General features: G+C 40.0%; 1 protein-coding gene across 1 annotated transcript in view; it reads left to right on the plus strand.

The window, feature by feature from the left end:
• CTPS2 (CTP synthase 2) overlaps positions 1–21542 on the plus strand; it is a 103106-nt gene that overhangs the window by 68613 nt on the left and 12951 nt on the right. Inside the window, 2 exon segments of the mRNA XM_032226156.1 lie at positions 7689–7785; positions 19385–19440. Coding sequence (XP_032082047.1) covers positions 7689–7785; positions 19385–19440 — 153 coding nt within the window.

Below are 21542 nucleotides of genomic sequence, written 5' to 3' on the forward strand. Positions count from 1 at the left end.
AGGTTTCGCAAATTGCGCCACAGTGGAGCTGGAGACTTAGGTGTGTCATCACCATGCTCCCCTCTATTGCCAAAAGTACTCCTCCAAGCTCTAAGAGGGGCTCCTAAACAAACCTGCTTTCCGTGACCCACACCTTTGTGAACTCTTCATTTAGGAGATCTTACAGCAAGGTTATGTTTCTCGCTACCGCAGAATTGGAAAACTTGGTGCATCATTGCCGAACTCCCCATACTTCATAGCACTTGCTCCTTTTTGGATGCGAGGGGAAAGGAACCACCCAGAGGAAGTTGGCTGCCCCGGTCTAACTTTTAGATCGGAAGGAATGAGACTTGATTGACCCAGTTCTGCCTCCCCTCTCCGTAACCTTGCTGCAAGATCTCCTAAACAGAGATTTCTCAGAGGTGTACGGCGTGGCAATGCCTTTGCAGCTTTACATAGCACAGATTGGCAGATCCAGCTCTCCCCTCATTGGAAGCATGAGGGGAATAGAATCTGGAATCCCATTCACAGCCTCCACCTCTTACCTGGAACTGGGGAGGACGGGAGGATGACCTCAAATGTCTTGACAAAGCTGCTCTTTGCGCTTTGTTGCCTTGTGACTTTTGAACTTTTTGAGATTTTTTTTTTACGAGAAGTTGGAAGGTCCGATTTTTTAGTCCCGTGAACTTCTTTGTTTTCCATGTATGTTTCTTCTGTTTGCAATGCAGCTTTTCCATTTCTTTAGTGAAAGAAGAGCATATTGAGCTGCAGCACAAACGCAACAGAGCTGGAAAGCAGGTTTGTTTAGGGGCTAGCTTCTGTAGACTTTCAGAAAGCCAAGGTTCATCTTGTAGGTAAGCTTTTTCATCTGTCCCAAAGCGGGGACAGAGCTGTTCTGGCTAATATAATTTGTCATGGGCTCTAAAGCTATTTCCCAGGGAAAAGCTCTGGTTCATGATTAAAACATCTGATGTGAGCACTTTGATTTAATGCCAAAGCAGGTTTGTTTAGGAGCCCCTCTTGCAATTTAGCAAAGGAATGCTTTTGGCAACTTAGCGGAGCAGGTTGGTGGTGCGCCCACCTCTCCAGCTACATAGCAGTGGAGAAATGCAATGGAGCTGGAGAATAGGATTGTTTTTAGGAGACCCTCTTGCAATTTGGAAAAGGGGTGCTTTTGGCAAATGAGGGGTGGCGTGCCAAGCTCTCCAGCACTACAGCAGTGCAATTTGTGAAATCTGGGTGGGTTCTGCACTCCAGCACTTGGCAGGACTGGGCCTCGGTGGGGATGGGGAGAGGCTGGCCAGATGCTTCTCCACCTAGCTGGATAAGAGCTCCAGCATGCAAGGCTGCATAGGAGGTGAGCATGGGCAGTTCGGTGTGGCACCAAGTAGGATGTTGCAGCATCTCTGAGATAGTTCATAAGTGTGAACAACCACTTTTACTCTGCAATGTACATAATTTGGGACCTGGTCATAAGTATTTTGGCAGAGATGGTGTAATTGTCACCGTTCCAAATACCATGTAGAATCAACTCAGAATCAAAGGCAAAACGATGCTTAAAGTTCCAATTTAATAAAGCAGGCATGTTGGCACATAGCTGTGGGATCCCAACTCTGGAAGTTACATCAGAATACCACCCCCATTAAAAGTTTATGATCTTGTCCCCACACCCACAATCCATCACATGGTCCAATCTCCTTCTTCCACGCTGGCGTCCATGCCGAGCTTCTTCTGATCAGGTGTACTGTGTGGAGACAAAGGATGACCTTGGCTTCTAGCAAAGAATGAAAAACAATACATTCCAAAATCCTGCTCCTTCTAATCCCCCCTCCCATTGACTATACTTAAAGAAACAGCATAATGAAATAAGAGAAAGTGTGGCAGGCCAAAATTCTAAAAGGAATATAAATGCAGGCCTGACAGTAACTTTGTACATTCTCTAAGTGAACGTTTGTAATTCAAGGACTATCTGTAATGGCCATCACTATTAACTGTAGTATTGTAAATTAGCTGTCTGGAAAGCAGTCCCTGTCTAAAAATAATAGTAACCTGATATACTTGTGCAGTGCATTAAAATGAATCCTCAACAAAAATGTTAATAAACGCATAAATGAAATTTGTTTGAAAAACTAATGGGGTGAGGAGAAAGATTAGATTTTCCTCGTACTGCACATAGTGGCCCTGATGGTATTAATTAAGTTCCATTCGGGGAGTTAAAAGCTACTTATACAGTACAATAACACAGATTATCCATATTGTCTAATTTGTTGTTGCGGGTGGATTTACCTGTTGTTGCTTCAAAAAATTTCACTTGCAGAAGGTGGTGGGATTAGAGAAATTACATATTTAGCAAAATTGTACAGATACTCTTTCTAAAAAAAACATTTGACATAACAAAACATCTATTAATTACATACTGCAAGTCTCAAATTTGTAGACTGATCTTTGGCATGAATTCTTCCTACAGAAGAAGCATAATATCTAAAAATGAGACCTAATTTGCTCTAAATGAAGAATAATTTATTTTTTTCCTTTGAAAACAAAAATAATATTCTTCCATTAAGCTATAATCCAAGGACAGCTAGCTCCAATTTCCCTGCTCCAATTTTTCAGAAATTCAGCAAACTTCATCTTCTCAGGAACATCTATTATTCCTAGGGATTTCTTGTCCTTCTGTTGAAAACACAAACTTTATACTTTTTCATGTTTTGCTTATGTTTAATCAATAGGAGACACAAATTTACTTCTCTCAAAATTGCATGTCAGGTTGGTTCATGTTCAATTGGGTTATGTTCTGAATCATCATTTAACCAGAACAAAATAGCATAGCCTTTATTGTCATTGTACATCATATATACGAAATTGGTTAAAATCTTATGTCACTGCATATATCTAATTATACTAATAATCATTGTAATACTTATTATTCTAAATAATAATTTAATAATATAATTATTACTTTAAATTTATTTGCAATGAATTTTAGTGAACTCATAGTTAGCAAATTGGTGTTAAATTTAGAAACAAATTTCCTTGAAGGAAATATATGGAGGTTTATTCTAATATGTTCATTTCAATCTCAAAGGTTTCTAAGCACAAGTAGAAGACATGGTGATGTCAAGGATTAAAGTAATATTATACAAACAAATGAAAACATGAGAGATTCTTTCAACAACAAATCAAAATATTATGAATTTGGTTCTTTTAAATGTGTACTTTCTTGTCTGATTGTTCTGCCCATCTTTAGTTATGGTCGACAGGGTTTGCTACAAGGGATTATGTCTTTAATTGATACATTTCCACCCATGATTTTTTTCCAAATAAAATATCTCTGGACTCTTCTTTGATATACCTAGAAAGTCTTGCTAAATTAATTGTTAGAAATAACACTCTTTTGAAGTCTACTTTCCGACAATTGTTTCTTCTGTAGTATGTTGCCTATCTTAGAGTAAATGTGAAAAAGTGAATTTTATTTAGATTAGGAAAGTACAAATAAATAACTGCAGCTTAATTCCATAAAATTATCCAAAAGAACTATGCAGAATGTGAAAATTATCAGAAATCCTAGGTGGACTTGAAGAGAAACTATTGCAGCATCCAATTAATATAGACATGGGACAGAGAAGAGTTTGTTGTCCATTTGTTTCTACTGGTAGAACATCCAGCTGCAGTTACATTTGAAAGGTAATGAGAAAATTGAAGAGTTCAAGTCAGAGCTTGTTTTTTTTAAAGGTTTAATTGACTCATTTTTCATGTGTCAGGAATGTACGTCATCTTTCAAACTCTATGCATGTAAATGTACGTAATTCATTGGGAAATGTTAGAAATATTTTAATTATTTTAAACGCAGTATTTATTTATTTGCCATTAATAGCCCATCTTTTCTCCTAGAGCTTAAAGTGGCTGTATATGTTAGACCATCTTCTAATTGCTTTTTATCACACTGTGTTGAGAAATAATTATTGGCCCAATGTCATCCAGTGATCATTAACTGCTAGCCTCAATTCTCATCTACTACTTCAACCAATTGACATGTGATTGCATCTGTGAACATTTGGCATATTATGGAAATAGAGCCATGATCTTAACATAATTTGACAAACATTTGAATGGCATTTTGCATAGCATAGTGGCACAAGATTTTTTAGCCATATTGAGAAATTGGCATTAGCAAAAAATCTCTTGAGTTCTCAGTAATGACCAAACACAATATCTTGCTAGAATTTGAAGCAGTTAAATTTGCAGAATTGGAGACTGCAGAGTTAAGTACTGTTATGAAATGATTTGGTATTTGACTGAAAGTGTCTGTTTTAAGTTATAGGAAAGCTATTAATTTTCAAACATGGCCAAATAATTTTGAAATCAGGTTAGTGAATTTACATCAAAATTTGTACTATTTTATAAGAATCAAAGTGCTGCTAGGAGTTTTAAAAGCTAACAGTTTTAAAAGCTAACATATGGTAAATGAAGAAGTGGTTCTGAGTTAGTTGCAACAATAAATTGTTTCTGTATCACTTCAAAACATTTTCCACAAGGATATCAAATCTTTAGCACTGAGAAAGCCCCACCCCAACTAGGAAAAGGAGATTTCAAGTTCACGAAAAATCAAGTACAGTTGACCTGGAAAGTAATCACTGTCAAGGATATTGGCAATTTTTAAATCTGATTAAGTGACTTAACAGATTAGATGAGATGGTTACCTATTAAGTTGTAGCAAATCTAGGTCCAGACCAAAATGTATTTTCCACTGGATAGAAACAATGTGACACGGTTGAGCGAATAAAGATTTAAAGCAGACTATAATAATAATTTTAATATATTTAAATATTACAGCCAAGCACAGACTTGAATAGCTCCCTATTTTGTTCTTAAATTATCAAATTGATAATTTTTTTTTTGGTATCACAAGAAAACAGTGAAAATAAACATGAAACATTATCAATTACCAGTCTTATCACTGAGGTTTCCAGCAACCACTATATACGCTCATGGATAAGAATACTGCAGGAGTTTTATGTAGGTTTCAAATTTACTCCTGCTTTTCTAGGGACCCTGATATTGCCTCCTGTGTTATCCAAATGAAGAAAAAGCAAAAGGGCATGGGTGGGCCATTAAAAACCACAGTGGCCCCATGACATTGAATAAATGATGCCAATTACATCAATCACATTATCTGCATGACTTTATCATGACATTTGTAATATCATTTGCTCTCCTTTACCCCTGTATGGTTACTCATGCCAAAAGAAGACTCAGAAACACAACCTGTTCTATGCTGTTTCTGTGTATGCAAATGTCAGCTGCCACCTTCTGCTTGCTGTACTTCACTGCTATGCGGTGACAGAATGCCATGAACTGTGGAGGGGAATGAAGGGGAAATGCTTGGGAAATCTAAAATAGATGCTGGACCTCAAGGTCACCCAGCTGGAAGAAGGAGGGAGCTGCATATCAAACTGTGTTTGGACTGAACATTATGAAGACATCTTGCATGGACTTTATTGGTTACACTGTGGTGGGCAATAAGAAACTGTTAAGGGGGAGTAGAACTTAGGGATTTTTGCATGCGATTATCAATTTTTACTAATGCTATAATACTCTTGGTTGCTAATAGAAGTATATGTTTCTCAACAAATGGAGCCAAACAATCATTTCTATTTAGAGGTTCAAGTCTGATAGCATAGTTGCTTATTGATATCTATTGAAGCTCATTGCATAATCTTGTTAAATTTTGGGATAGATTGCAAGATGAGCATCATACCTTCCACTGACAATGATATGAATTCCTCCTGCTCCCCTTGAGTATACTCAGATTTATGTGGACACTATTCTTAAACAAGCATTGTTAAACCTTAGCTTTCATTAAGTCCTTTGTTATTCTTAAGGTATGTATTCAATCAGGTTTAAAATCAAGGTGAGGTAAAGGTAACATGTAAGGGGGCTAGATCAAGATAGTGCCCAATCCTTCATCTTGCTGCCCATTTTGGAAGCATGGTTGAATTAAGAGCATTGTGTGCGTTTCATCTCTTGGTAATTTAAAATTGGTTCTTATTAGGCTTCTTTCACAATGTCTTATCTTAATGAGATTCTCCTGTAGATAGTCTAATCTAGATAATGTCCTAATCTATGGACATTTTGAAGAAATTTATATAGTAATTTATCTATTACTTTATATAGTAATCCATATGCTTTTCAAATAGAAAGTCTGTTTTTGAAGATATTGAGGAAAAAGGGACACACACCCTGTAATTCATATCTAGAGAGGCCTTCTAGTAATCATCCATCATCCAGACAGAGGAAAGAGCTTTTTCAGAGAAGATATCCTCTGGAGGGAGAATCATTATTCATTTAATACAGAAACTTTCTCATTGGGGCGGGGGGGGGGCTTTTCAATATTGCTATGTTTTAGCATTTAAACTATTTTAAGATGCTTTCAGTAGTTATTGGTTAGAATGTATAATTGTACTTTTATGTTTAGATTGTACTGTAATCATTCATATGTTCATTATGTTTCAGCTATTCTCAAATCCTGTTTGTTGGAGTAGGTTAAGAATAAATTTCAGGAACAAAAAAAATACATGATCATTCTAGGTGGCAGATGTCAACTACTTCCAAGTCGACTACTTTGCCAACTTCCCTGCCCTAAGTTGGTATCTTTCAGAAAGAGTAAATACTGTATTCTTTCTCTTTCATTAACCAGTCAGATTTAACAGGAGTCTGACTATACATAATCAGCCTATGAAATTGAAAAGCATAAGCATATGTAACCATCCAATTTGGTTCATACCAAATGTGACAATAACTTTGTTTATTTGTAACCCATCAAGTGTCTATATGTGTGTGTGCCCATGCCTTCGTGTTGGCTCCAGGCAATTGTCTGGACTGGTCCCTGCAGTTTTCTTGGTAAGATTTTTGGAAGTGGTTTTACCATTGCCTTCAAGTCATAAAAGTAGTTTTTTTAAAGCTAAAGTGAGCAAAAGAAGTTATGATTCAGTGTAATGTTTGAATCAAACCTGTGGAACCAAGAATATAACTGTCATGTGTTACATAAATATGGAGAACAAAAGTTAGTTTTCAGGTTTTTTAAAAATTCTTTGCTCTCTAAATAAATCTAGAAAATTACAGAAATTTAAGATGTGATAGTAGCAGCTATCGATGTGAGGATAATCTTTTCATGAATTATCTGAAAGCATTCAGTCACTAATGCAGTGAATCCACTCTAGTTATTTTTTATATGAACCATGCACCCTGCATTTAAATCCAAAGAATTTTACCACTGTAATTCAAACTTTACTTTGCCTTTTAGTGTCCTTTAGCTTAGAATTAAACAATCAGGTCTGAAATATTAGCCACCTGGAGTCTTTTGAGTATTTGAGATGGGAGTCTATGTAAATCAAATAAATACATAAAATATAACATGGATAATATTTTATGTTTTACTGCTGCTTTGGAACAAATCTTAATTTAAGATTAATATGAATAAATATTGTTTCCATATATTAAATATAGGACTGATTACTAGAACTCTTCTAGGAATATGTTTACCATTTTGATTTCAGTGATAAAGAAGTTGCTGGTGGAGCCTGGTTTTATTATATGCAGTATTTCAATAGAAGAACAAGTAGATTTATAGGCATGTATTTCAATTTTTATGTGTTTTGTTTGTCTGAAGCATAAATTATACAAAACATGTGTTTTCTTCTTTTCTTAAGGTCATTGATATGCCTGAACATAATCCTGGTGACATGGGAGGAACAATGAGACTAGGGAAAAGAAAAACTATCTTTAAGACAGAAGACTCTTTGTTAAGTAAGTCATGGCATCTTTGGTTGGATCTTTTGCTTTTGTGTTCAAACCATATAATAGTATCTTGTTAAAATATATACTGTTTAAGAGTAATATTAATTAGATTCACTATCTTGTCTTAAATCTTAGTTATAATTCCTGTTAACTTCTGCTTTCAGAAATCACTAGAAAACCTTAAGAGATATTGCAGGATGAAGTTGTCCTTCATATTAAGATTCTGAAGGATGTAATTATTATTTATTGCTGGTGCCTTCTTCAAAAGATTAGATGTGAGTCTGTGTTAGAAGCAGAATCTCCATCACTTTCATCATTCAAGGAGCAAAACAAAATGAAGCATTTCTCTCACTTTTTTATTTTATTTATTTATCTTGCAAGTGGTAGTGTAGTAGGAACAAGGCACCCAACAAGCAAACAAACGTGGTGCTCTGGCTGGGAGGCAGCAGTGCGGAGCCCCACATCGGGCTGGCGAGAGTAGAAAAGGCAGGGCGTGGGGGGAGGAACCAACATCGCAACGATACGGACGTGCAGTCTTGATGTGCCGAGACCGCAGCCAATACTTTTGCCACTGGGTGGTCCAATCGGACCTAAGCCGTCCCGCAGAGACAGTGAACAGGGAAGAATACGTCTGCTGATCTCAGGGACATCGCAAAGTCCCTGACGGATCCAAGAGAAGTTCTTCAAGCCGGTGACAAAAAACCCAGCCATTAGGCTGATGAAGTCGGGGAGGCTCCAAAACGGAAGGGATACGGAAAGAGAAAGTGTTTCCAGCTGGTGAGGAATTTTTGCCATTTTAAAAGAGACTGCCTATAAAAAACTTAAAGTTAATATAAATTTGAGAACAGAAGAAACAAGCGGCAGAATTAAACTTTGAATGGTTTTGGACAGTGGGTTATGTTACTTTTTCAAATGCTATCTTCATGGATGGAATTTATGCAAGCCTTTTAAAACAAATGGCTTAAGTTTTCTTCTACATTTTTTCAATTTATTATTCTTTGTAACCTATGGACTAAAATTCTCCTCTTTCATTACTGTGGGTGTTCTTCTAACTCATTCAAGAATCTGACTTTTTTAAAACTTGAAATACAAAAAAGATACAAAAAGACACAAAGAAAATTGTAACAATAACACTGCTACTCAGAGGCTGGAAGGTTTGTGTATTGGGAACGAAACAGTCTTACCTTTCTCACTGATTATCCTGGCTTGGCACTTCAAGGTCTCACTGCTGTTTATAGAGAGTGATAAGAAGAAAAGCATATAGATGTCCCTTTCAAGTATATCTTTAACCAGAGAAAGTGAAAATAAACATTATTGTGAATCTATGCTTAATTTTGTTAACCTTCTAAGCTAGAGCAGCAGTGTTTGTTAGCTGGATATAATGACACAATTTCAACAGCAGAAAGAAAATTTAAGTCTGCAAAGATATTCTCAGAAATACAGAAATTATCAAATACATATGAGAGGATAGAGAGAAGCTGGAAGACTAGAGCATCTAATAGCAAAATATGATGAAGAAGTTGAGGATGTTTATCAAGTGGAAAAGTGGTGGTTAAAACCCTAAAAATCGAAGAGGAAAATGAATATAAAGAAATTAAATTTGCTGATATTTATGGTGATTGGTTTGTCTCTGAAAATGGAAAGAATGGAATATGAAAGAGGAACTAAATGGAGAGGAAATTACCCAGATGGCAAGATACAGAAGAAGAAAAAACAAAAGAATTTATGGATTTAAAGAGAGAAATTCTATTAGCAATATCATTGATAACACTACTGACAATCAAAGATAAGCTGATTAAGAAACAGAAGAAGGGCATCGAAATTACATGAGAGATTTTATAAGTAAGGAGTTGCTAAGAGGAGTCCATATAAAGTTGATTAAGGAGATGATTAGACGACTGACACCACAAATGGCAGAAGACATGAGACTGTTTTGCTACTGGAAAGATACAGGTGATAGATGGAAGAGTATAAATTTAAAACTAGTTAAACTAGTGAAATTTAGTGACAATAGATATAGTTAAATAAATAATTGATAATGTTACTAATGTATACAACGTGCAGTGTTATGATAAGTAATAATTGGATATGAATATTGAATGGTACCCATGAAAGGAAGATTAGAAATCCTTTTGGATTATATATAAAGGTTAATAAAAAAGAACTAAGATACAGTTAAAGTCTTGATTATCGGGGGAAATGTTATGATACAGGATATAGTTAAATAAAGGAGGGATAACGATAACAACGTATCTATAGGTATGGGTACAACATAAGGAAACTGGATGTAAATTGTAAACAGTGATTTGGAACAGAGAATTAGAAAATTTTGTTATTAAATATTATGCATGTTTAGCTAGAATAGGACATAAGGATTCAATGTTAATGGAGGATTTTAGAAATAGTAAATTAAATGCCAGTATGTGGTTATGTATTAAATCTTGGTATATTTTAAGATGTTTTATGATTAAACAATTATAGTCAAATGAAAATGGAGGTATGATGATGGTAACATGTATAAATATCTGAGTTAAAATACTTGAGTTAATATGAATTATGTTTTGTTGACTGTGGAAGAGATGCACGAAAGTCTTTTGTAACCAACTGATACACTTTCTACAGTATGTAAAGAAGAATGTATTGTGTTTGTTTTGAAAATTAAAAAAAAATATTAAAAAAAGAAAAGAAAAGGCAGGGCATGCACCTTCCCCAATGCTGCCGCAATGGTGCTGGCTGACCTCTATATGCAGAGGTCTTCTCTGTCAGTCCCCAATACCACTGTGTTCCCTGACACCTGGTGAGGTGGTGGTACATTGCTTCCCAGGCAGAGGGGGGGGGGCTGGCCGGCAGCAGCAAGAAGTGGGCAGAGGCCTGCAGGTGGGCACTCCCCTACCTTATCCAGGAGGGAGGGCGCAGCCATGCATGTTGAGGTGGGTGCTGCCACAGGGGGGACAGAGCCAGAAGGCACGTGCAAGCCAAACATTTAGAGCATTGGCAGAGTTTGCAAGTGGGCTCGGCAGGGCCGCTTAGCAAGGAGGGAGACCCCGGCATGCGCACTGGCCAGCTGACAGGGCAACGCCTCGCATGTCCTGACAAATGGCTCCACGTGCCACCTGTGGCACACATTCCATAGGTTTACCATCTCGGGTATAGGTTCACCTGGTTGAGCAGGGGGCAGGACTACAAGACCTCCAAGGTCCCTTCCAGCTTCTTTTCTATCCTATCCACTGACAAAAGATTAGTTTCAAGAGCAGGGCATACATTTTTCACAAGTATCTTTCTGGTGACACTCTAAGAAATAGGACAGTAAACAAAACCCTCTCCTATTCCTTCTGATTCTGTTATTTGCCCACTAGCTATGATAATTTTTTTCCCGGTTTACAGTGGTCAAAATGAGTAAAGAAAATTCTGTCATTTGTCATATGACTCGTAGCTCCTGAATCAACACACCATGCTTTCAAAGATGAGGTGCAACTTTTGGATTGAAAAATATATACATTATCTGAGGCAAAATCATTTTTTTCTTTACACTTTGGCCTTTTGTAGCTTTTCCATTCTATCTTTCCAGATTCTGCAATCTGCTTTTAAATGACCCTTTTTCTTGCACACAAAACATTCATGTGTTTCTTGCTTCAAGTAACTTTTTCCCCCTATTTTTCATCTTTAAAAGAGACTTTGCGACAGAAGCACTATCGCTATTAATGCTTTCTGTTGCATGCTTATACGCATCGATAAGCTTGTCCATAAAATATTCCAATGATGGCTCATCATCTAGACGTGCCTCAAGCGCAGTGATAAGTATTTCATAACTTTTGGTAAACCACTAATAATGCTGCCACATGAAAATCTTTTATTTCTTTTCCTATGCCTATGAGGCATTTCACCATTTCCAAGGTGTGCCTTATGTAATCCTGCATATCTTGGCCTTTTTCATCAGTTTGGTTTGGTATAGCTTTCTAATCAAATACAGTTTATTTCTTAGATTAGCTCTTTCATGCACATTTTGTAATCCTTCCCACATTTCCTTAGCAGTTTCACATTTATATATATGTATGATTTGATCATCTTCTATGCTAAGAGAGATTGTGCTTTCTGATCTTTCTCTCTTCTGAAGGACATTCTGACCAACTTTACTTATACATTTCCATGTACCTGATGGGCTGTCTGCTAAAATGAAGGAAGGCTATGGCATGCACTTGAAAGAAAACTGGGATGCCTGTAATTGTGGAGTCTGTCTGGCAAGAACAAAGAATTTTCATTCACAGAGATATGCATATATAACACTTGTATCATTTCTAGGTGGTTAGAGTACTGATAATAGTAACGAAGAGTTAGGCATCCTGCATACCTCAGCTAGAAGTTAGGAATAGGATGGCCTGGAGCAAATAGAATGTGTAATTAGATAACTCCTGGAGCATTCATTAGCCAAAGCTTAGGAATAGGGACAGCTAGAGACCAATAGGACAATTATTAGATCATTACTAAAATGTTTATTAGATTTTTGTTTTATATATTCTGCCTTATCCTGCCTTCCACTTAATGAAAATGTGTAAAGTTTTCTTAATGCTATTGTTTGAGGTTCCTTGGCATTTTCTAGCTAGGATCCCTTTTCTTCAAGCGCTTCAATAAAGGGAAACAAACCTGCCACCTCTTGCCTGGTGTTCTCATCGGCTTTGGCAACAGACTCAGACCCACATTGGAGATAACATGCCTTCTCTTATTAGCAGCAATTTCATCTTAAATTCCAAGGCTGGTAGTTCTGGTTTGTCAAATTCACAAATAAATATTTGCTTCAACTGTGTTACTGGCCATTTTTATTTTATTATTATTCATTCTGTTGCAGTCTTCTTTTTCTGTTGTTGTATCTTGTACTTATTTTCTATAGCTGGCTATGACTGATTTACTCTGTTCTGTGCTGAATTTTAATTTTTTCCTCTAATCTGGGTTTATACTGGGTTTATACTAGGTTCCCTCTCTGGGTTTATCTCTGGGTTATGCACCCACACTCTGGGACCGTAACCTGTTGGAAATTCTGTTTTATTCTATAGAAATTGTAGCAGAGGATTATTATATAGCCATACAGATTGGTATCAGAGGATGGTTACATAGCCATACAGATTAAATAAAATGTACAGTATACAGTCATCATTGGCCTTGCTGCTTAACAGTTTTTAACTATTTTTTAACTGTCACAGAAAACTCCTCACAACATAAAGGAACTATAGATTATAACTATAGATGCACGCTAAAACACTGCCAACTACTGGCTGAATAATTCTGTAGTCATTTCAATACAAAATACATTCTAACATCTATTCCAACATTTGGAAAAGGCGGCCCAGGCTGTTCAGAAGCATTAGGTTAATAGGATACTAATAACTGTGTAATCATAAAAATGAATAAAATCATTGTGAAGAATATATTCCATAACTCCAATTATTCAACTTTTGCATTTAGCGTGAACTTGAATTGAATACAATTATTTGCTAGTCTGTAACCTCTTTGGAACTGTATGCCTGGTTTTATTGTCTTCTTAAAATGAGGTCTTTGCCACAGTTTGAACCAAGCAGGAGTTAGAAAAAAATCTCTGGGTTATAAAAATTAGATTTACTAGCATATACCAGTGGTCCAAATTATATTACAGTCTAATTTATTTTCCAAATGACCTCCTTTATATTTTTCTTTTAAACTTCATTTTCTAGGTTCTTTAGGAATCAAGCATAGTTTGTCCTTTATGATATTTGCTATAATACATATTTGTTCAAATATTTCCTGTTCTTGAATAAAACTACATTTGCATGAAAGCTGATTTCACAAAGGAAATCTACCAACATTATAGTTCAATAAATATACATGAATCATTCAAGTTATGAACTTGGCAAATGCCAAACCTATTAACATTCTTCTTAATGATCATTGAAGAAGAAACCATAATTAACTCTGTCACTAAGCCATAAATGTGGTTTAGAAACTATAAGGTTTACATTTGCACAGCATGCTAAATAAAATAAACAATCTTAATCTGGTGATTCATCGGTTCACCTAATTTAGGATTAGTCTCATTGGCTTGTTATGGCTTTTCAAAAGACTGATTTAGAAACCTTTCCTAATTCTGGTACCTTGTAATCAATGGTGGGTTTCAAAATTTTTTAGAACCTATTCTGTAGGTGTGGCCTGTTTTGTGCAGTGGCTCGGCGGTCATGTGACCGGGTGGGCATGGCAAATTGGAATATGTGGTGAAACTCAACTTAACGATGCTCTTGCTTAGCAACCAAATTTTGGGCTCAATTGTGATCATATGTTCTTCTTTCTTTCTCTTTCTTTCTTTCTTCTTTCTTTCTTTCTTTCTTTCTTTCTTCTTTCTTCATTCTCTTTCCAGTTTCTTTCTTTCTTTCTTTCTTTCTTTCTCTTTCACTCTCTTTCTTTTTGTCTTTCTCCATCTTCTGTGTGTGTGTGTGTGTGTGTCTGTCTGTCTGTCTGTCTGTCTCGTCTCTCTCTGTGGCTCTTTGTCTCTCCCTCCCTCCCTCTCTGTCTCTCTCTGTCATTCTCTATGTCGGTCTGTCTCTCTCTGTCTCTCTATCCTCCCTCCCCCAATCTGTCACTCTCTCTCTCTCTTTGTCTCCCCCCCTCTCTCTGTCTCTCTGCATGTCTCTCTGTCTCTCTCCCCTCCCTTCCTCTCTCTCTGCACTCTGTGTGTGTGTGTGTCTGTCTGTCTGTCTGTCTGTCTGTCTCTCACTCACTTAATCATTCACTCTCTGTGTGTCTCTGTATGTGTGTGTGTGTCTGTCTGTCTCTGCCTCCCTCCCTCCCTCCCCCTCTCTGTCTCTCTCTCTCTGTCTCTCTCTGTGTGTCTGTCTGTCTCTCTCTGATTCCCTACCTCCCTCTGTGTGGTGTGTCTCTCTCTCTTTGCCTCTCTCTGTCCATCTCTCTCTCTCTCTCTCCCCCCCCTCTCTCTCTCACAGACACACACACAAACAGAGAGAGAGACACACACACAGACACACACATACTGTGGTCACCTTGTTGAGTGTTCCAATCACATTTGAAACACTCAACAAACTGGCCTGCATTTATGGTTTTTTGTAGCATTCTGCAGTCATAGGACTGGGCGAGGTCCCCCTCGCATTCCTCAACTTCCCGGATGGGCTCCGGAGTCATCGCCGGCCACGCAGAGCCTCACCACAGATGTCAGCCTCTGCTTCGCTACTTGCTTTCGGCTGTCATTGAAACGGGGAGGGGGAGGCATGGTATTTGGGAGGGGAAGTCTTAAGTATAAGAGTGATTGTTAAAGGAAGTTTCTTCTCAACATCGACCGCGCATGCTGGAGATAGTGAATATGCCCGCCAAGGCCAACTGTCCGGCATACCAACCTGATGATGCTTTTTGAAGATGGAACCCACATGACACCTGAGGGTTGTGCGGATTGGATTATGGGATGGGGTTACCAGGGGAGGGAGTTGTGTCACATATTGATATTTATGATTATGCATGCTTTTGCCTCAGACCTTGTTTTGCTTAGCTGCTATCTACTTATAACCAGTAAAAGTACTCTTAATTCTGCAAAATGGAGTTAAGTGGTTCTTTCTTGGTTGCTGAGGGAGGCTGGCTTGACATTAAGCAAAGTCTCAGTTTTGCCACTCATCCCGGAGCTAGCACCTTCCGAGGGGAGTGTAAAAAACCCCAAACTTTCAAAAGAATGTCCCGCCCAGGCAGCGACCAGGAAGACGACATGGGAGCTGCAGCATCCTCATGCCCTTTGGAATGGAGTGAATGGCTGGACTAAATTTTGGAAGAATGATCTGTCCGCCCCAGGTGGTCATTGGGAGTGGGACAGAAGTGTGACCCTGATGAAATTCCGGCTGGAGTTACCACAAGGCGATATTGGCGACCAGCAGCTGCTTGGCAGGATGCCAATAAGGAGAACCTTATGATGTCCCAGGCTATGAAACTCTTTGAAGATGCTTGGGAGAGGCGACGCCTACGTGAGAGCGTTCCTGAAAGAGAAGCTGATCTCTCAAGAAACAGAGGAGAGAACTGCAGAGGCACTGTTCTGCCCAAGCGGGGGGGCTGTGGCCAGATGGTGGAGCTGATCAGGATGGAGAAGCCCCGGCCCCAGCAGCAGCAACCGTGAGAGCCATTCCAAGAGGGGGAAGCCCCCCCCCCCCGCAGAAGCCGGATGGCTAAGTTCCTCTGCTTGGTGTGAAATTTGATGGGGAATCAAAAGACCTGGGATTTTTCCTGGTTCAGGTCTGGAATTATCATGCAACAGTTCAGAGAGAACCTCCCCACAGAAGAAGCCAAGGTAAGAGTTGTTACCATGGTGCTGGAGAACAAGGCAGCAGTTTGGATGGTTGCCCTGCATAATGATGACTTGCCCCTACTGAGAGACTATAATAGATTTATGGCCGCCCTGAGGAAACGCTTTGATGATCCACTCACAGAGCGGAAGGCTAGAACCAGAATGAAAACCCTTACCCAGGAAAGAGCCCGGTTGCTGACTATATATACAAGAGTTTCGTGAATTGTCTGTTTATACGTGGGGGTGGTCCAAAGAAGCCCTGATGGACAGCTTCATGGATGGTTTAAACAAAGATATATACCAGAACAGTGTAAACAGCCCCCTCCCCCGCAGCTTGCAATGTTGGAATGAATTGGCAGCAGACGTGGAAATCGACCTAGCCAGAGACAAGTACTGTGAAGACAGTGAGAAAGAACAGGCTACCCCTCCAACCCCCCCCCCCAAGGAGCTCCAAAAGGAGGGAAAAGCTGGTCTGCAAGCAAGCCCAGTCAATCACCTGTTTCCATTGAAGGAAGGAGGGGCACAAGCAGCAAACTGCTGCACCAAGATGGCCCAAAGCCCCTGCTGGGGGAGAGAGAAAGCCAGATAAACAGCCTGGGAAGAGAAGGGATGCCACCATGAAGGGGTGGAGCCTTTTGCGCAATTCCCTCCCACTCCAGGAGAAGACGAACCATCCTCCTCATCGGAGGAAAGTAAAACCGAATCTGACGACAGGACATCTGGTAAGTTCCCGATCGGGCCCCATGACCATCCCAGTATCCATACCACGGAAAACATAGGTGCACAGTGTGTGCACACACCTGGCACAATTACAGCCTCAGAGACTTTGTAACGGCAGGAACTTGTTCTCACTAACCTGGGCTTCTGCAGAAGCTTCCCTCCGAAGCTCTCAGAGAGAGGAATGGCCAGTTGGAGAGGGGCCTTTGTCCTGCTCCGGGCTGTAATTGTGCAGGATGTGCGTGCGCCTATGTTTTCCACAACACAAGGGGACCAGTGAGGCCTCGTCCTCTGAAGAGGATCTGTCCTCAAAGAGGGCAGAAATGGTGGCATCGGTCTTAGGATGTTCTGCGGAGCTCCCCCTCCCCAGGGAAAAATGCCATGGGGATGGCTTTTTAACCAGGTGACTGTCAGAGAGAAGAGGGCAGTGCGTGCCTGTGGGCTTGTGCAACAGCCGAATCCTCACCTCCTGTTCCTTCCTCGCCTGCTGCACAAACCCAAGTGGCGGTGCACTGCTCTCTTCTCTCTGACAGACTCTTCGTTTCCAATGGAGGGGGGGGGGAATGCATGCATTTTCCCTCCCGCTGCATGGATTTCCCACCCTATTGGTAACGAGGCGGCTGTTGGTGGGCAAGCCTGGTGCAGACAGGTGGAGCAAGTGAGCGGCGACTGGGTGGGGCAGGGGAGGTGAGCAAGGAAGCAGGCAATGGGAGGGAGCATTCTGGTATGCAACCTCCAGAAGAACAGGTACTGGCAGACACCCTAATTTGATGATGGTACGCGCGTACCAGGGCATACCTCCTGAAACCCACCCCTGCTTGTAATGGGGTTGTTAGGCGGGACCCCGACTGTTTATACCCACATATATGGTTGCCATGACATGAAGCTTGCCAAGGGCTCTTCACAATGGACTGTTTATGTCATGTCACCAATAACTTACATGCCTTCAACTTGGAGCACCAATATAATTTACACAAGGCCAGGAGGTTAGGTGAACTTTGCTGGCAATGTGACTTTTTGTTGGGGGGGGGGTGTTGTTTCACCAATGCATCATGATTTATATGTTATGGTGGTGTTTTTTAGCAATAGCAGTAGACTTATATACCACTTCATAGGCCTTTCAGGCCTCTCTAAGCGGTTTACAGAGAGTCAGCATATTGCCCCCAACAATCTGGGTCCTCATTTTACCCACCTCGGAAGGATGGAAGGCTGAGTCAACCCTGAGCCGGTGAGATTTGAACCGCTGACCTGCTGATCTAGCAGTAGCCTGCAGTGCTGCATTTAACCACTGCGCCACCTTGGCTCTTTTAATCTTTGTATGCTACCTATAGTCACTACAGAGTTGAGCAGCTCTATAAATAAACAAAAAATAAATCAGGGTTGTTTTCCAGAGCAAAGCTTGCACAAATACTCAAGTCAGCTTGAGAAAAAAATAGAGAGGAAGGACTGTTGTGCATAACTTTTATGTCTGCTATAGTAGCTACTATGTTGGGGAAATAAATACCAAGTGCCAAAATTAGAATTGATATGAGCTATTTGCAACAGTTAATGGATGAGTCTGCCATATACTAGGAAGAGGTTGAAGCAAGCATGGAATCACTTTAAGTGAAAAGATGGTTATTGAGTCTGACTCCTATTTTCTGCTGTGACTAATAGTTTTTATAGAATGTTCTTTCTCCCCACCCCCATCGGACTTCCCATCCATATCACATTTGCAGCTCCCTATATACAAGCAGCTGCCATAGGGGGTATACTAATTATATAGGAGATTATTTTATTTATTAAACAAATTTATATGGCTACCCACTTACACATGGTGAATTCATTAGAGATATAGAATAGGGATCAATATTGCCATAAAAGTATCTGATTTGCCTTCTGGACTAGCACAAGGTCATGAAGAACTTACTAATAAAATGCACTATTACATTGTATACTCTATAATAGAATATATTCTGTACAGTGTATCCTTCATAGCTTTATAAAGAATGTATATTTTACTACCTCAAAGTACTTTCTGAAAAGTGTCTCTCTTTATTCACCTAGTGGTACTGGAATCGATTTTCTATCTTCCTCAGCACAACTCACTTGAGCAGGGGTGTCAAACACAAGGCCATGATGTGGTTGGATCCACCCGTGGGGCCATCCTGGAAAATCTAACAGGCCGTCCCACATCGCTTCAGTCCAGCCTACCAGTGTGAAGAGGGAACATGCCAGCAGTTTGGGGAGTGGCATCAAGCTGGCCATGCCCATTCGGCCGCACCCAGTGAGTGGCATCATCCCTGATGCAGCACTCAATGAAATTGAGTTTGACACCCCTTCTCTTGAGGAATCCCTTTTTAACATACTGTATATGTTTCTCCCTTCATTTCATGACTCGTAATTGGAGTGTCGTCTTATCTTTGCCTTCCCTCTGGAGGGTGAGAGGAGAATAGACCCAAATAACTCAAATTCAAGGTTATGAATCTTATGTATTGGATTGCTGAACAATGTTTGTGTACTCAAGCTTTGGAGAATTGATTAGAAATTATTAGGATGCAAAAAAACAATGTAGTAGCAGATTATTTTAAAAGCTTGTGATTTTTTTTAAAGGGAATCTTTATGGCAATGAAGCTTTTGTGGAAGAACGAACATAGGAATCGCTAGAGGTAAGTGACATCTAATCTATTTTTTCTGGGTTTTAAATGTTTTTTTTAAATTATCCATATTAAGATAATTACATGTATCACTTCATAGTATAATAGCACTTAGGATCATCTTGAGGCTGGCAATGGGATCCTTATTTGCTGGGAGAAGAGTCTAGACTGGGTCCTGAGTTCATGCCCTTAATGGCAACCATAAGCTTGCAAATGGGTTGATGCTGTGATTCATGTAGCTGAGCCTATACTCCAGGGCTTGTTTTTACTTCAAAGCAAATAGCCCGAAACTGACATGGAATGTATTGCTATTGGCCCTTTGCCATTGTGAAACTGAAGACTCTCGGTATCCTAGAACTCTACAAATGAGAAGAACCATTTAGGATGGTGTGGTCTAGTCACCTTTTAGATTAGGAAGATTTCAAGAGGTGATTGGGGGATTTCTCAGCAATTTAGTAGACAGTTCCAGTTCATACCATAGCATTAGACAAAATGCTGTGTGAGACCTTTCCCTTGTTTCCTGATAATCTATGGGGAGATTAAACAATTGCAAATGACATTAAAATATGATACAACTGAGCATTGGTTTATAAGTAACATAACAATCAATTGATGATTATTAGTTAGAGGATGATTGCAAATTTGAATGAATAAGAAAAATGGCTAAATTCTATTGTAATACAAAAACACTCTTAACTAACAATTTAAATATGCATTAAACCTATTTGAGGCAACCGTCTGATAAATTTTTAAGCACTAATGTACATTCCATTTTTTTAAACTATTAGTAAGCTATAAAGACTGAATCACTCTGTTATTTGTTACCAAGAGCTTTTCTTAATTAGACCTATTAAAAATGATAAAGTCCTACCCAGGATGGCAACATTGTATATTGTCACAAGCAGAGAAATATAAAAATGTCCTGTGTGCCCTGGATATTATACAGTGATAGTGAAATGGTTGAAAGGAGGTTAGCACAAATGTCTTTGCAATACAGGCAGTGGAGAACAACACGTTTGGTTGTTTCTCTATTCCTATAGTCATAGCGACATTACCTTTCTGGGTAATGAATTTCCTGCATCGGCCTTCAAAAATAGCTGAGTGTCAGTATAAAGGTCCCCCAGTTGCTAGATACTTTGAGGTAGGTTAATTATGTCAAGGACAGTCAGAGTACCAGAGATGGGTTCGGTCCGGTCCGGTCCGGTTCGGTCCAGTTCACCCAAATAGGTACCTTTCCGAACCGGTAGCAATGGCAGCCTGGTCACACTCCCGAAGGGTACAGTCCCCTGGCCTGTCCCCACTCGCTCCCCTGTGAGCCTGGTCTTCAATCGTTCTCTCTCTCTCACCCCGCCCATCCAATAGCAATAGCAATAGCAATAGCAGTAGATTTATATACTGCTTCATAGGCCTTTCAGGCCTCTCTAAGCGGTTTACAGAGAGTCAGCATATTGCCCCCAACAATCTGGGTCCTCATTTTACCCACCTCGGAAGAATGGAAGGCTGAGTCAACCCTGAGCCGGTGAGATTTGAACCGCTGACCTGCTGATCTAGCAGTAGCCTGCAGTGCTGCATTTAACCACTGCGCCACCTTGGCTCAACACCATGCTTGCCCTGCCTGCCTACCTGGCCACCTCTCACTGACTTGCTGGCTTGCTGATTTGCCTTCCTCTGAGAGCCCTATATATACCGCAGTCACCATGTGGCCTGCTACCTTTACTGGCCTCGTGCACTGAACCGCCCAGCACCACAGATCTCTGGCTGCAGGACCCCAAGTTGGTTGCCACCTGCGCTGAGCCAGGACACCAAGCCACCATCGCAGCACATGTGAGCCACTCTCTTTCAGTCTGAGCTCGGCACCTGGTATTGTCCCCCTTGCCGAGCTCCAATCCGTGCCCCTTGCCTTCCCAGAAATGGGGCAGCCCTGACCCGAAGGTGGGTGCACACCTGGCTGGCCGCTGGGCTTCTCTGCTGTCTTCCTGAAGAGACGCAGTTGGGCGATCAAGATCCCCACACTGCGCAGGTTCTACCCCGGGCACTGCCATATGGTGCAAGCAGGGGGGAGACGCGCCAGGCATATGATGCCGATGCCACTTGCACTCTGCTCAGCTTCCTGC

The sequence above is a fragment of the Thamnophis elegans genome, chromosome 11 (assembly GCF_009769535.1).
Source record: "Thamnophis elegans isolate rThaEle1 chromosome 11, rThaEle1.pri, whole genome shotgun sequence".
In the NCBI taxonomy this organism is placed as follows: Eukaryota; Metazoa; Chordata; class Lepidosauria; order Squamata; family Colubridae; genus Thamnophis; species Thamnophis elegans.